The sequence below is a fragment of the Pseudoliparis swirei genome, chromosome 20, assembly GCF_029220125.1.
Source record: "Pseudoliparis swirei isolate HS2019 ecotype Mariana Trench chromosome 20, NWPU_hadal_v1, whole genome shotgun sequence".
Lineage (NCBI taxonomy): Eukaryota > Metazoa > Chordata > Actinopteri > Perciformes > Liparidae > Pseudoliparis > Pseudoliparis swirei.
The window spans coordinates 14,002,727-14,019,898 of NC_079407.1; the positions used below are offsets into that span (position 1 = coordinate 14,002,727).

At 41.4% G+C, this 17,172-nt stretch overlaps 1 protein-coding gene across 1 annotated transcript in view; it reads left to right on the forward strand.

The window, feature by feature from the left end:
• The window catches only part of cntn5 (contactin 5), a 124,857-nt gene that overhangs the window by 35,891 nt on the left and 71,794 nt on the right, over window positions 1–17,172 (forward strand). The window contains exon 2 of the mRNA XM_056441420.1: window positions 742–858. Coding sequence (XP_056297395.1) covers window positions 804–858 — 55 coding nt within the window. The 5' untranslated portion in view covers window positions 742–803. The remainder of the gene's footprint in view (window positions 1–741; window positions 859–17,172) is intronic.

Sequence of the window (17,172 nt, forward strand, 5' to 3'; positions counted from 1 at the left end):
TACTTCCACAAAAAAAAGTGCTAGAACAAAGGAGAAGAGCTGGCAGAGCAAATAATGTGTGACTTTCATTTTAAATGTATGGTTCCATCGTTTTACAGCCTCTCCTTTGACCAGGAAATATTTATGTTGACTATCCGATCAGGCTTCACTTACGATTGAAGTGTAAAGTATAGATACGAACACGCTGGGTTGCAATTAGTATACTGACACATTGGAGTCATGTTCGTGATACAAAAAGCAATAGCCCATTTCCGAGCTCAGTTCGTGCTGTGCGATTCACAATCCACTTGGATGACAATTCTATGAGCTTTTTCTCAGCACAAGACTTCCGCATCAGTTAAGTAGTATTTGGGGATCTATAAAGAGTGTGACTGCAGGGGATTAGAGAGATAATGTTGTTGTTCCACGTACAATTTGTTCTATAAATAACAACAAGTACACAGGCTCTGTTGACTTCACAAGCTTCTCTTTCTCATCACTTCCGTAAAGAGGTAACTACGAGAGGTAGCTATGTTTTGCAAAGTACGGTCACAAGGATAACGTTGAACCTATTTATATTTTTTATATGAAATTGTGGAATGGAGATGTAATTTGTATTATTTATGACTTGTCCGGATTGATATATAAATATGTCATGTGGTTTGGATTGACAGTTATAGAGACTTAGAGAGTGCTACTGGATGTATGTGATAACCAGAGGTGTGTGTGCTCCGACCAACTGTGTTGTGTCTCTGTTTGTAGGCAGCTTTAATGAAGAAGCAAACCGGCTAACACTCCTGCAGAAGGGACCCTCTCCAATAAGTATGGGGTCACCATGGAAACCCTTTCTCCTCTTGTCTGTCATCAGTGGCCTTTCAGGTAAGAAATTCAACATGCAGTGTGGAGAGGATAGCAGGAACTAGTTGCACAATACTCATCATCTTGAGCACTGATATTAGAAGAAAGTGTACAGCACACACAGAAATCTACCGCCATGACGTGGCTATTGACGCAGATTGGATATCACCATTAAAGGATGTGAGAGGTGTCTCATGTCTTTTCACACTCAGGCATTTGAGGTTGGAAAACAACAGGTGCTAAGAAAACATGTCACCCAACGGCTATGTTACATTACTACTCTGAGAATGTAACAGCCTGACAAATACCACCCGGTATACTTTCCTTTTTTCAGTAGGAATTTAAAACCTCAACATGGCAGGGTTCTGCTCCACTGAGTTGAGCTCCAGATCAGGTGTCTCCATTGGTCAGTCTGGAGCACGTGTTTGCACTTTCTCATGGTTCTTTCAACCCACATGAGGACAGTTCACGCATGTCTGTCAAACACACTTGTTCAAACATACTATTACACAGAAACTATTGTTTCTTATCTCTTGAATCCTGTCTCTGGGAACTCTTTTATTCTAAATCATTATTGGAAATTTTTTAGGGAGGATTTTGAGACTGGATTGGCCATAATACGCTCCATACACTTAAGGGGGTTAAAAAGGTCCTGCAGGTCAGGGGAAGGTTTCTGACCTTGCTGTGTTGTGTTGATGGCTTTTGAAGTATTTTACAGGGCAAAACCAGAATGAAGTAGTTCTAAGGTTATTCACTGTAACTGTAATTTGTTCTGGAATCTCAGAGATTCAGTGCGTTTACATGATGGTATAATTCGAATCTTGCTTTAGTCGGACTATGCTATCTTTTGGGGGATCTGCTATTATCCCAATATACATGGCAGTGAGTAATTCGAATCATTGGCCGAAAGCATGTCATATCCGATACCATAGGTGGCGCTGTTTTCATAACAACTCGTGGTGATACAGCCATTTCCGCTTGACCTCTTCACCACTACCAACAACAACCAACAACAACATCAACATTTCGAGAAAGATGGCGAACAGAGAGCAAGGCGAAGCTACATCCCTCTACTATTCTTGCATGATGTTAATAGTGACATTATCGTCTCTTTCGACTCTTTCGACTTCCGGGTCACGACATGGGAGGGAGGGAGGAGGGCGGCGGGATCTCAAGCATGCGCAAAGACGCAAAGTCCAGTTCCTAATCCAATTCACCGTTACATGCCGCGATAGTCGAATTATCAACCGGATCGGATCGAGTTATCCAGGGGTGTTAATCGGATCGTCGGACCGCACATAGTCGAACAAAGGTGTTTACATGAAACGGATAATTCGATTTCAGTCCGACTAAGCCTGTTATTCGAATGCATGTAAACACGGTCATCGTCACACTTCTGCACTTCCATTCAGTAACGTTGATGATGCTGGCCTTGTGTTAAGATAACGATTGGTTTTATTAGGACTAGTTCTGATGCCCATCATGTGTCTTTAGCAATGATTCCTTTCCATCTCAGTCTTCTGATTTGCATTTGAATTTCAAAGTGTAATAATTATTTTCTCAAGAATTGTTGTTCTACCTTTTCTTTGTGTTGATTTATGTTGTTTTACATCCAAGATATTTAAAAAAGACGTATTGTTACGGCTGACTCGAATGCTTCTAAACTTTGAATGTTGTCATGATAACCAAAGTTTCCATCAGTATTTGATAGTTAAAGTTATGCATTACCCCAAAAATGCCAAATAGCCCATGAAATAAGGAATAGTAATCTCACATTCATAATTATGCATCAACATGAATTATAATGTTTGTTGCGTGGAGACGGACACAGCCTCAACAAAGCCGGGTCTATTACTTTATGAGTTTTAGGTTACAGTCTATTTATTCTCTTGTTTGTTTGAGCAAATTTTTGTTGTTGAATTGTTGCAATTGATTTGATGTGATTATTGCACATTTTGTAGCCAAGTTTTGTTTGATGAAAAGGAAAATCTTTGAAGTTAAATATTTGTCCTCATCTCACCTTAGATAACAATAGCAATGTAAAGTACAACATAATAATGACAATAAGTTTGCAAGTATGACAGCTTGTATTGCCGTCATCACCCCAGCCCCTCTCATTCTGACGGAGATCTGTTTCTCTTACTGACTGCCTGGCTGAGTGAGGGGTGTGAGGTGACTGAAGCTTAGAGAAGGAGCTTATTTAGCATAACGCAATTTCTTTAGACTTTTCATTTTGGGCGTTAAAACATATTTGACCCCATTTTCGAGTAGCTTGTGGATCTCTGATATAAATCATAAAAGGTAGACACACACACACACTTCTGATTGACCCTTGACCTCCTAATTGTCTCTCAATCAACCCTAACTTCCTGATCATGTTCCTTGCACTCATAATATGTTCCTGTCTATTTCTGTACTTATCACTATGTAGTAAACTAAAAACAAGGACTATGGACATAATAATTCTCTCCAAAATAAAGCATATTGTTTCTGAGGCAACAAACAACAAAACACCATTTTAGTCCAACCTTTTTCTTTATATACTAATTTATCCTGTGCAGCTTTGGTTCCTGGAAAGAGTGTTTCACTCCCAAACACAAGCTCACACTCACTTAAGCCCCTCATTTTATTGGACACAGACAAATATACTTTTTTTTCAATTAAAAAAACACGAAGAGAGAGGTAGGAGGTCCAAAAAGGTAGTTTATTGCCTGAGAACAACACTATGACATAGAGGAATAACTGAATAATAATACCATACAATTACAAACATACTATATAAAATCAACAAACCAATTGTGTGTGTGTGTGTGTGTGTGTGTGTGTTTGTGTAGTGGGGAAAAGCCAGAGCAAAAGAAAAATGGTGGCTGTAATCTCATAAGTGATTACGCCACGCGAGAATACAAAATGACTAAAGAGAAAGAAAACGACCATAATGGCAACAAAGCCAATATTTATTAATGCCACACAGTGGAGGCCACATTTACACACCAGGTGCATCTGAGACGAGCATAGCAGCACAGCCTATATGTGTGTATGAGTATGTGTGTGTTGATTAATTTAAACAATAAAGAAAATTAATATTATTATCATCTTCTAATATGAGAAATTTGTGTGCAGGGACTTTATCCTTGGTTATTATAACCACAGTTCAATTCTCCTCTCTATTACCATGTTGGACAGTGAAGTAATGTCTTAGGATGCTGATCATATTGGGGTCTTGGATCTTTTTTTGGGATGAGACTTTCATTATAATTTGAGTCTTTCACATTTGCTTAAAAGAGTGGTGCTTTGTCTCCTAGTGGTTTGACATTGCCGCTCTGAAACCATCAGACAGTGGTTTTAAACTGCCCGTGTGAAGAATGAACATACAGGACTCTGTCCATTGTTGGTGAAAGGCTCAGGACTCGCTGGACACTTCTCTGTAAAATACCTTCTGCACTACTCGGTCGGTTGTCCATCTCGAGGCTTATCGGAATAGACATATTTGAGAATCAGAATCAGAATCAGAAACAGGTTTATTGCCAAAGAATGTTTTCACAAACAAACGAGGAACTTTTTTTGGCGGAAGGTGCAAGAATTGCGCACCAAGACACCGAGGCGCCGTCCGCGGCGCCATCTAGGAAAGGGTGGATGAAAGATGACAGCATAACATGAGGGAAGAGAGGCGAGAAAAAGAAAAAGCCACCCCCCGACTATGCCCCTAGAGGGGTACAGTGTGGGAGCAGGAGAAACAAAAAACACCATTGCACATAAGCACATACATCTTAGACATGACTTGCAACGAGTAGGAAGGGGGGGGAGGTAATCCAAGGACTGGGCGATAGCCCCGTCATTGGGGGCAGAAGGTAACCAGCACCGACAAGCAGCCAGCCCGGTCCTTCGCCGTCACGGCGCCGGACGCAGACCCCGTCCTGTCACCCTGGGGGGGCAAAGCAGGCGAAGGCGTGGGATGGGGGGGGGGGTAGTGAGTGCATTTCAGTTTGTTGAAGTTCGTGTGTGAGTGGCCCGGTGTATCGTCCTCCCCCAGTCCACAACAGACAAAGTTCTCAGTCCACAAGATGGTCGTTGCCATGGAGATGGCCTTGAAGGGGCCTGGGGAGAAAACAACCACAGGTGTCTGTGGATAGGGGGAAGGGAATGAGAGAGTCTCGCTTCAGTGATCTTCGGGGGAGTTGTTGTTCCAGTCACGGCCTTGGCCAAGGCCAAGGCCCGTCCTGGTAGAGGGCAGCAGATAAGATTGGGATTGTTTGGTCTTCCAGTAGCTGCAATTCAATTTTGCGCACCACTATTCCTCCAATTTCCTCCCGTTTGCCAATAGGATTTCAAATCGATCCAATTTCATTTGCAGAGCCGTCAGCTTCTCCACGATGTTGTCATTCTGACGGTTTAATGCCAAAGTCTGAGTGCCAACAACTCTGCCCAACGCGTCAATCATGTCGGGCAGCCTTAGGGGCTTTAACGGCTGTCACCGTTTCCTTAATTTTCCGATAAGCCAGGGCAGCGCCAAATCCAAACAGCAGAAATCCTGTAATCAAAGTTCCGAATAGGTAGATGTCTTCTACGTCCTCCACGGAGAGTGGTGCTAGGCACAAGACCCGCCACTTCCCCCACGCGTCCATCGTGTATCCAGCAACATTCGTCCCAGCAGGACAGGCAGGTTCCCCCGAACCCGAGCTTCTCGTCGAGAAGATGGTGTCAATTGCGTTTAAGGACCAGTTGATTACGTCCATGGTTTTTAGTTCGAAGAGCGATGCGTAGAGAGTCTCTCCAGTATAGAGACAGACAAGACATGACGAGAGAAGCCAAGCAGGGAAGGGAAGGTCATGGGGAGGAGAGGGGGAGAAAATTGCGACCGCCTTCGTCGAGAGCCAAATCCAATTGATTGGCAGAGCAGTGTCACGTGATTCCATTTACAACGCATGCAATTGGCCGGTGTTTTTCCTGGACCGCTGAATGAGGGATGTAAAGACAGGACAAGAGGGGCCGGTCAGAATAGAAGCTCTGCCTCAAAAAAGTCATAATTTTCAAAGATCCAGGCTCCATTTATGATGGCGTCTGGGTCTGGACCCGGACCGCGGTCCGCCTATCAAGAATCACTGCAGTAAAGGGGGAGAGTTGAGTGGAGCTTAGAGAAGAAGACTCTCTCCGACAATTAATGTAAAGTTTAGTGTCCAAGCGCCTGTCAAAGCTTGGAATGTCGTTGAGTATTCCCCATGGAAGAAAGCTGTTTTTATTCACAATTGGGTAGTAGAAGTTGGATATGTTCTTGCGTAGACAGGGTAACAATGCATTGTACATAAAGCAACAATGCAGTAACAACAAGATTAAAACTGTTTCAGGATTAGACATCTCTGTTCTCTGTTAAGGAGCAGAGTAAGGCTTCTACTCTGAGAGAGAGTCACTTGTATGTCAGTGTGGCAGCACAAGTCAACACAATACAACGATGCATATTGTTCTGTTTATAGCCTATATTCTTTTCTAAATGTACACTAATGGGAAGACAGGGCCGGGGGTTTAATTGGATTGTTTTTGTCGTCTAATCATAAGCTTTGTCTTCGCTCCCCCAGGAGTGTGTTTAAAGTGATTCAATATAGGTTGTGGGATGTGGAGCAGAGACGGTGAGGCTACCTGAGGATTCATTTTAAAGATATCTTCATCAGCAATGCACCTAACTGCTAAAACAACAACAAACTATTTGTTAATCCAATACGTTACATTTAAGAAAGCAAGCCTGTTCACACTATTGTAGTCCACCTTCCCCTTGTGTACTATTCTGTGGTTTCATATCTTGCTCATGTCAGCCATACGAGGCTCATCTGTCTTCAGAGATACAGCAGAGAACAAGAGATTGGATATTTGAGTACATTGCTGAACTGCCAATTCAACTTCAGTGTCCTTTAATGTTCTTGAAGCAGATTAAGACATCATAGAGTCAAATTAAATTCTCTAGGGAAAACCAAAGACGCCTTTATTATCTGGTTACCACATGTGCACACTGCTCTGCCTGTAATGGTTACAGGTACTGGAACCCAAAAGCACGACAAACACAGGAATGCAGGAGGAGGCTCTTTACTTAATGTTTCAGGCAGGGTCAAAACCGGGTGGTCAGTCAAACAGGTCAACAAATCCAAAAGGGGCAGGCAAAAATCTCAAGTCGGGTGAACAGGCAAACAGGGTCGTAACAGGCAGATCAGAACTCGTACTAGGAATTCACTGTAGAGTTTGGCGGTGACACACAAGACAATCTGGCAGAGGACAAGTGAGGGAGCTAAATAGTGAGGGACTAATGAGGGGATGGGCTGCAGGTGAGAAGGGTGTGAGGACCAGGTGAAGAGAATGAGGGACAATCAGGTGAGGATGACAGGATCTGGAATGACAGAAGAGTTAATTAAACATGTAAGCAGGAAGAATTACACTAGGAAGGTGGGGAATTCGTGACACTGCCACCCTCTCCAAGTTCAAAGTATAAAGGAATGTAAGAAAAACAAAAACAAAATTTTGATCAAGCTTTGTATCACTTTATTTGCAAAAGTATTTCGTCCAAGTCAATCAGATTGAAGATGGATTTAGAATGAAATACACACTATCTCAACTGCAGTGTAACTGCAAAGTGACTGTTGAAAGTGTTTCAGAGCAAAACAAGCAGCAAAGTGATCTCTCAGAAAAATGTGCCGTTGGTGTCTATCTGATTCATGTGAGATGACCCCAAAGGCCAAGACTGCATACAGACAACATCGGGAAATAAGAAACTGAATGGAAAGTCCACAGACTCTGGAATACCAATAGACACTACGTAAAATATTTATACTTTTACGTATTATGGATTTTTGTGTAAAGTTGAAACATGATGCGAATAGTTTCGGGCAGCTTTAAAACTCAGTAACCAGAAAGTATGTGTTCCTTGAAATATATGACCATATGGTGGACCTCATCCCAACTCCTAGGCTGGCTCTTTGTCTCACCTCAGCAGTAATCATCTGTTATTCATATTATTGTCAGTATGATCAAAAACTAAATAGGATTTTTATAGATGCTTAATACCAACTGTGGTCCCAGTATTCATACTGTTAATAACTGTAAAAGTATAGAAGCACACAGAAGACATATTTGTATTGTAGTAGTAGTAGTAGTAGTAGTAGTAGTAGTAGTAGTCGTCGTTGTTGTGTATTGTATATGAATTGATAATGAGGAGCACACACTAATGAAATTTCTCTGAAAATCTGATTATTTTTCTTGCTTATTTAAATGAAAAAATACTTCATACTTTCCATTTGTCAAGTATTTATTCACACAAGGTTACAAAACCATGTATTATTTATTGAATTATCAGAAAACCTAAAACGTGATATATATCATTGCCAAGATTTTAAATGACCTATATGTTGATCGTAGATGTATTCCATATCACCTTCGTACCTGGGCATGCCGCCACATAGTGTGTGTAGATGGATGCACGTAATGTGGAACTTAAGTAGAAAATTCCGCCTCTTCACCCGAATGATGGATGTGTGTTGTATGTCGCCACGGTGCAACTTTTCTCCTAATGCACACGTTCGTAATTACTACATGGATGATTATTTACAGCATGAGAGACACCATCCAGCCTTTTGGGCCAAGTGTTTTTCAGCATTTATATTGTGTAAAATATAAAAGATAAATGTTGATTTATTTTCATAACCAAAGTAATTGGGGAAAGATGCTCCTTCCATCCCCGGCAAAAGGATTTTGTCCGTCTCTGACACGACTGGGGATGAAGCCAACCGTGACGCCTGTGCACCGTGACACCTTAAACTGGGAATTACATTGCAGAAAAGAAGCCAATGCAGAAAAGCCAGAGGTATTTTTACCAGGACTCAAACTAGTTTACCTAGTTTATAAATGGGGTCTAATGTATGTCCATTGATTTTTTTATCTCAGGATTTGGTTCCACTTGTTCATTATTGGTATCTGAGCTCTACGTGTTTTTTTCTGGGAGGCAATTACTTTGCCTCCCAGAAAAAAATTAGGTCGACCCGTTTTCAAAAGCCTAAAAGAACTTTGTTTGGGGATTGATTTTCCTACCTTCGACCATGTCTACTATTTCCTCCAAAATTGCCATTTCAACCGTCAGAGGTGAAAACTATCTGGATTTTCAGACAAACAAAATTCAAGTTCATCAAATCACAATAATTTACAATCAATTAAATATAATAACATGCACATTAATTAACTGCAAGTCATTAACCTTTCAGCAATGATGATGTTATGAAGTAATTCCCATTTCACATTAGCACAAACAAGGTAATAGCCTAATGTTTGTCTTCTGCTAGTAAGTAAAGTAGAGGAAACACAGCTGAAGCTTTTAAGCATACATACTATTTTTGTCACATATTCTTCCCTGTATTGGATTGAGATGATCTGTTGTGAGCTTGTATTAAACTAATCCATTTCCGGGTTCTGGACATTTGATACTTTCAGTAACAACTAAATGTTTCTAGAGCTTTCTTTACATTTTAATTTGATAGAAAAAGAAACATGACATTTAAGAAAATGAACTGTAATGTTACAAACTCGTCTCCTTTTGTCTATTTATACAATTCCGGTCTGTATTTCTCCCTCTCTTGAGTCTTTGTAGGATAAGAGAGCCAGGAGATAAATATGACAATGAAGACAAATTACATTTTATAGGCATAGCATTACAAAAAAAAGAAGAAAAAAAAGAGACACACTATACATCAGCATTGTCCTCAGGCATATTGTTCTCTTATAACAAGCAATGACAGGTCTTTACTTGTGTTTGTTGTCTTAGTTATTTTGCCTTGCGAGACATTTTCTGAGTTCATTTCTTTTTGGTTACTTTGGAGGGATGACTCTCAATCGACCTTCATCAGATATCTTGAGGGAACTTGCACTTCCTGCCATAATCCATTCACAAAATAACAGCTGAGCATTATCTTATCGATAACTAGTATTAAATAAATCAAATTAGTGTTGGGCAGTTTGTCTGCAGCACTCATACAATCATGATAGTGACTTTTCAACTGTGAAATAAAAACAGAAAAATACAACATGCAACTTTTGACACAATGTAATGGATTATTGCCCTTCTGTACTCTGAATATTCTGAAAATATTCACTGGGAAGACAATAGTTCCCTTGAATTTTATTCTCCTCTGTACCTGTCTCCGTTGCCCATCCTTATTCATTTCATATATATTTAATCCATGCAGTAGCAGAGGGGGGTAGCACAATTCCATTTCTCTCCTGTGTAGATGAAGTTTGGGCACTTTTTTTTTCTCCCTCCCCCACCTTTGATTGGAAGACAACATTGCTTGGAATGTTTAGTGTGGAATGATAATTCATATGTAGCTCATCTTAAGTCTGAGGTGTCTCACTATTTAAAGTGGGTTGCAGGGGATACAGAAGTGTAGCGCTGTATAGCTGATGCACAAAGTCATTTTCACCAAGGACACAAGAGTCATGCACTAGAAATACAGGGAAATGGAGCATTTGCATGCACTACACAGAAAGTGGGACCATGCAATGAATATATTGCGCTGATTGTATGCCTTGAAAAATAAACATTGAATCTGGAGACTTTCCGAAGCAACAGGGGGTTATCTGCAATTCCCAACATCCCACAAACCCAAATAACACAATAAATGCCTAAAGCAATACTGAGTCGTTGCAACTCTGCAGTACATATACACAAACGTTGACATCTACATTTGGCTTCCATCAATCAGGCATTTATGGACGTTCTCAAACTGGAAGGCTAACCTGAGCTGTGAGAGAATCTCTTTCACTCACAACTTGGGCCAAGGAGATGAAAATTTAAAGAAAATCTGTAACCATTAGAAGTTGTGATCAACATTCAAGTCTTGGCAGTAAAGCGTCTCTGGTGGATCCAGTGATCAACACTATCATCAGTACCTTGGGATTTGGGGCATTTTAGAAAACACAGGGACGTACAATGACGCCAACGTTTGTGTCTTTGCGCCACATAGTCTGAAGCCAGTTAGAAAAGTGTGTTGTCATTTGCTTCATATTTTAAATACAGATAAAAGGCGTGGCATCTGATTATGCATCATTCCATTCCATTCCATTATCCATACCGCTTATCCTTATTAGGGTTGCGGGGCTCTGGAGCCGATCCCAGCTGACATAGGGCGAAGGCAGGGTACACCCTGGACAGGCCGCCAGTCCATCTCAGGGCACACATAGAGACAGACAACCATTCACTCTCACATTCACACCTATGGGCAATTTAGAGACCAATTAACCTGACTGCATGTCTTTGGACTGTGGAGGAAGCCGGAGAACCCGAGGGAACCCACGCTGCCACGGGAGAACATGCAAACTCCACACAGAAGGACCGCCACTGTGAGGCGACAGTGCTCGCCACTACAGCACCGTGCAGCCCCTAGAAAATTAGAAAAGTGTGTTGTCATTTGCTTCATATTTTAAATACCGATAAAAGGCATGGCATCTGATTTTGCATCATGTCACAGTAAATGAGGTTTTACCTTCATCACGGGCGTTACATGAAGAAAGAGGCAATATTAGTACAGCATGCTGGTTTGAGATCTCCATGCTTCCCATTATAAGGCTCGACAATGCAATACCATACATCACACCACTGCGGTTACATCGTTACTCCGACAAGGTTGAACCAGCTCATACAATCTCCATATATATAAAAATAAAAGAGGGTTTTAGCAAGTAGTCGGCCGTGATAGGAGGCGAGATGAGGCTGCATATGATGTATGGATTGCTCCATCCGTAATGATATTCGGCTGAATAAATGGTCTCAAGCATAATCGGCTTCAGTCAATATAATCTCCCTGTGAAGGTCTTCATTAATCTCACAGTCTATGTCTAATCATGTCCGTCTACTTGAGTCCCCATGAGCGTCTCACCTACTTGCTGTATGTTATTATAATTAATTCTTCACACCGCAGTCGTCCAGAGGCTGCCGACGAGCCCGCGACTCACTGCGCCGTGACAGCCCAGTGATCTGATGCAAGTGGATCAGGTCTGGACACTAACAACCCTGATGAGAAATTGGCAAGTTCTTGACCTTTAGTTGCCTTCAGTGTCAACCACTTTTTTAACATAGAAGAAATAGGGCCAAAAATCAACAACATGTGCAGCCTAAAAACAATACCATTTTATAATAAATGTTGCATTAATTACACTTCGATTTAGCTGTTGCAGTCAGAACTAGAACCAGACCAGACGTGTCATAGCTGCACGTGCATTTACTCAGGAGGCAATTTTGATTTACGATTTAATCTACCAGAAATTGAATGTGAAGTCTGGCACTGTTTCCCCGGGTCTCCCCTCTGTTTGCTTGAACATGTCATCTTCCTCAGCCTCCCTTCACTTCTGTTAGTTTTTTAGCATGTGTCTTTGTCTCAAAGCCATTTAAGTTTCTTCAGTTGGCCATGGTTGATGATAATTTGGATTTAATAAGTTTCTATTGTTTAGCAAAAGGTTGTCTCCCTTTAAGTAAACCAGTCAGTTTAACATTGGGTTTAATAATAAGGACAATGTAACAGGAACGTTTCGCTTTTTTCTTCTTTGTTCAATTGTAGAATGGCCTGGTCTCCTTCGTGATGTTATCACAAAGGTGGTGTTAAGACCTGAAACGATCGCCGATAGCTCCCTAAATGGCAGCAGGTGCAGCCCTTTCAACAACATTGAGTGTTTCTGATTTTGCACCCTCTGAAAGATAGGGATCAATGGGATTTGCAAGGGTCATTGCTTTTATCAGATGAAGGTTACAGCTGAACACAGCAAGTGTCTGTCGCCTTCAGCCGTCAAACAAACAAAAGAGACTTTCATGCTTTTTCTTTTCTTTTCTATGCTGTAGAATTCCTTACATTTTCCTGACATTTTATTTTTCCAAGTATTATTGACAGAATGTCCACGTTTGATGCACTGAATAACAGGGGTGTGCTTCGGCCCCACTTCCTCCTGGTTTGGTTCTGCTGCTGAGGCCCAGAAAGAAACAAGGTAAACTGTCACAACGGCCAGCTGGTATAATGCTACCGAGCATGGATCTCATTTCCAGGGTCAGAATGATAGAAAAGTCGAGCAATATTTTAACCAGGGGCGAGCCCCTTGCGTTCTCATTTAAAAAATAGTTGCAATCTCAGCATCTGTATTACGTATCACCCCGTCTATCCACTACAAATACATTTAAGTTTTAATTCGACCAACAACTCTTCGAGTTTTTCAACAGGAAAATAACAAAATTGTATCCCACTATGATCAGTATACACTACCGTTCAAAAGTTTGGGGTCACTTAGAAATGTCTTTATTTTTCAAAGAAAAGCACTGTTTTTTCAATAAAGATAACATTAATCAAAAATACACACTATACATTGTTAATGTGGTAAATGACTATTCTAGGTGGAAACGTCTGGTTTCAAATGAAATATCTTCATAGGTGTATAGAGGCCCATTTCCATCAACTATCACTCCAGTGTTCTAATGGTACGTTGTGTTTTCTAAATCCTGATTGAAATTTCTCAAATAAACTATTATGATGTAGAAAGTCGCACAACTGATTTGCGACCACTTTCTCAAGGATCTTGGAGAGGAAGGGAGGTTAGAGATCGGTCTGTAGTTAGCCAATACCTCTGGATCCAGAGTGGGCTCTGGGAAGGTTTAATAACAGCCACCTTGAAGGAGTGTGGTACGTGGCCTGTTAGCAGAGACACATTGATAATATCTAATAGAGAGCCGCCAATTAAAGGCAAAACGTCTTTAAGCAGCCTCGTCTGGATGGGGTCCAAGAGACAGGTAGACGTGTTCGAAGTAGAAACCGTGGAAAATAATTGGTCACGGTTGATAGGAGAAAATCCCTCCAAATATACACCAGGGCATACAGCGGTTTCCAAGGCCATTCCACTTGAGGACAGATTGGCACTGGTTATGGGCAAGAGATTATTAATCTTGTCCCTAATAGTTAAAATCTTTTCATTAAAGAAGTTCATAAAGTCATTACCACTAAGGTTTATAGGAATGCTCGGCTCCACAGAGCTGTGACTCTCTGTCAGCCTGGCTACAGTGCTGAAGAGAAACCTGGGGTTGTTCTTATTTTTTTCTATTACTGATGAGTAATAGGCTGCTCTGGCATTACGGAGGGCCTTCTTATATGTTTTAAGACTATCTCGCCAAACTAAGCGGGATTCTTCGAGATTAGTTGAACGCCATATGCGTTCAAGCTTTCGTGACGTTTGCTTCAGTTTGCGGGTCTGAGGGTTATACCAGGGAGCAAACCTCCTCTTCCTCACTGTCTTCTTCTTCAGAGGCTACTCGAGTCCAGTGTCATTCTCAGAGAGCCTATGGCACTGTCAACAAGATGATCAATCTGGGACGGACTAAAGTTAGACCAGGAGTCCTCTGTTATATTGAGACGTGGTATCGAATCAAATACAGAAGGAATCGCTTCTTTAAATTTAGCTACAGCACTATCAGTTAGACATCTAGTGTAGAAACTTTTGACTAACGGAGTACCTCCGGTAGTATAAATTCAAAAGTTATGAGGTTGTGGTCTGACAGCAGAGGTTTCTGTGGGAAGACGTTCAAATGCTCAATGTCAACGCCATAAGAACAAGATCAAGCGTGTGGCCAAAGCTGTGAGTGGGTTTCTGTACTCTCTGACAGAAGCCAATCGAGTCCAACAAGGAGATGAATGCAGCACTAAGGCAATCATTATCAACATCCACATGGATATTAAAATCTCCAACAATAATAACTTTATCGGTTTTAAGAACCAAACTTGATATAAATTCTGAGAATTCAGATATAAACTCTGAATATGGACCTGGTGGCCGGTACAGAATCACAAATCGAATTGGCTGTAGTGTTTTCCAGGTTGTGAAAGACTAAGAACAAGGCTTTCAAATGAGGTGTAGTGTAATTTTGGTTGAGGATTAATTAATGGCTCGATTCAAGATGGCTGCTACTCCACCTCCTCGACCGGTGCCTCGAGGAATGTGAGTATTAATATGACTTGGAGGAGTCGATTCATTCAGGCAGACATATTCTTCATGGCTCAGCCAGGTTTCAGTTAGGCAACATAAATCAATGTGATTATCTGATATTAAATCATTCAGTAACACAGCTTTAGATGACAGAGATCGAATATTTAGGAGACCACATTTAATAGACCTGTTTTGTTGCACTGCTGAAATAATTGTGTTAACTTGTATAAGGTTATTGTGTACGACTCCTCTTCTGCTTACTTTTGATTTATTTAATTGAAGTAGCCGTGGGACAGACACAGTCTCTACTCTAAAGTCAAGGGTGGGTAACTGCTCGAATGGAAGAGCAGAGAAGGGTGTTAAACTACAACTCTGCTCCCGGTTCCTGATCTGAACCCTGGGTTGTCATAGATTAAGTCCTGTGATCAACTTGGTCATATTCTCAGAAATGAGATGCGCTCCGTCAACGTGGGATGAATGCCGCCTCCTCATCAGATCAGGTTTTCACGAGAAAGTCTTCCAGTTGTCTACGTAGCCCACATTATTCGCTGGGCACCACCTCGACAGCCAGCGGTTGAAAGACGACATTCGACTATACAATTCGTCTGTCTGCAAATTTGGGAGAGGGCCAGAGAAAATTACGGTGTCCGACAACGTCTTGGCATAACACACCGATTCCACATTAATTTTAGTGACTTCCGACCGACGGGCTCAAGGCGTCATTACCACCGGGCGTGTATTACAATCTGACTGTATCTCCGCTTATCGCCAGCCAGCAGCTTCAAATAAGACTCCACGTCGCCCGCTCTGGCCCCGAGTACACGACTCTGGTCCGTGGCCCGTATTTTCACGTTCCTGACTATAGAGCTCCCGATAACCAGGGTGTGTTCCTCAGCGGGTGTGTCGCTGAGCAGGGAAAACTGGTTCGAAACGTGAAGTGGTTGGTGCACAGCGAGCTTCTGTGTAGACTTACTACTCCTGCGAACAGTTACCCAACCATCCGGCTGCACGGTTACCGCCGGGGAACAGCTAACAGCTGACTGTAGCTCCGCCGGCTACGGAGAGGCGGGCTAACTAGCATAGCTGTCTCAGCTTCGATAGCGCGGAGCCGTGCATCTAACCCACTTAGACCTGCCTCCAACCTAGCAAATAAACTACACTTGTTGCATGTATCGTTATCATTAAGGGAGGCAGGGGGATAACTATACATGAGACACACTGAGCAAGAGGGAGCGGGAGGGAGAGAAGAAGAAGTCATGCTCGCTGTTGAGCTGGCAACCAGAGCTTACCGGAAGAGTGAGATGATGCGTTCAGGAGCAGCTGAGAAAATCAGACTTTATAAATGGGGTCTAATGTATGTCCATTGATTTTTTTATCTCAGGATTTGGTTCCACTTGTTCATTATTGGTATCTGAGCTCTACGTGTTTTTTTCTGGGAGGCAATTACTTTGCCTCCCAGAAAAAAATTAGGTCGACCCGTTTTCAAAAGCCTAAAAGAACTTTGTTTGGGGATTGATTTTCCTACCTTCGACCATGTCTACTATTTCCTCCAAAATTGCCATTTCAACCGTCAGAGGTGAAAACTATCTGGATTTTCAGACAAACAAAATTCAAGTTCATCAAATCACAATAATTTACAATCAATTAAATATAATAACATGCACATTAATTAACTGCAAGTCATTAACCTTTCAGCAATGATGATGTTATGAAGTAATTCCCATTTCACATTAGCACAAACAAGGTAATAGCCTAATGTTTGTCTTCTGCTAGTAAGTAAAGTAGAGGAAACACAGCTGAAGCTTTTAAGCATACATACTATTTTTGTCACATATTCTTCCCTGTATTGGATTGAGATGATCTGTTGTGAGCTTGTATTAAACTAATCCATTTCCGGGTTCTGGACATTTGATACTTTCAGTAACAACTAAATGTTTCTAGAGCTTTCTTTACATTTTAATTTGATAGAAAAAGAAACATGACATTTAAGAAAATGAACTGTAATGTTACAAACTCGTCTCCTTTTGTCTATTTATACAATTCCGGTCTGTATTTCTCCCTCTCTTGAGTCTTTGTAGGATAAGAGAGCCAGGAGATAAATATGACAATGAAGACAAATTACATTTTATAGGCATAGCATTACAAAAAAAAGAAGAAAAAAAAGAGACACACTATACATCAGCATTGTCCTCAGGCATATTGTTCTCTTATAACAAGCAATGACAGGTCTTTACTTGTGTTTGTTGTCTTAGTTATTTTGCCTTGCGAGACATTTTCTGAGTTCATTTCTTTTTGGTTACTTTGGAGCAGGGGTCACCAACGCGGTGCCCGCGGGCACTTGGTCGCCCGTAAGGA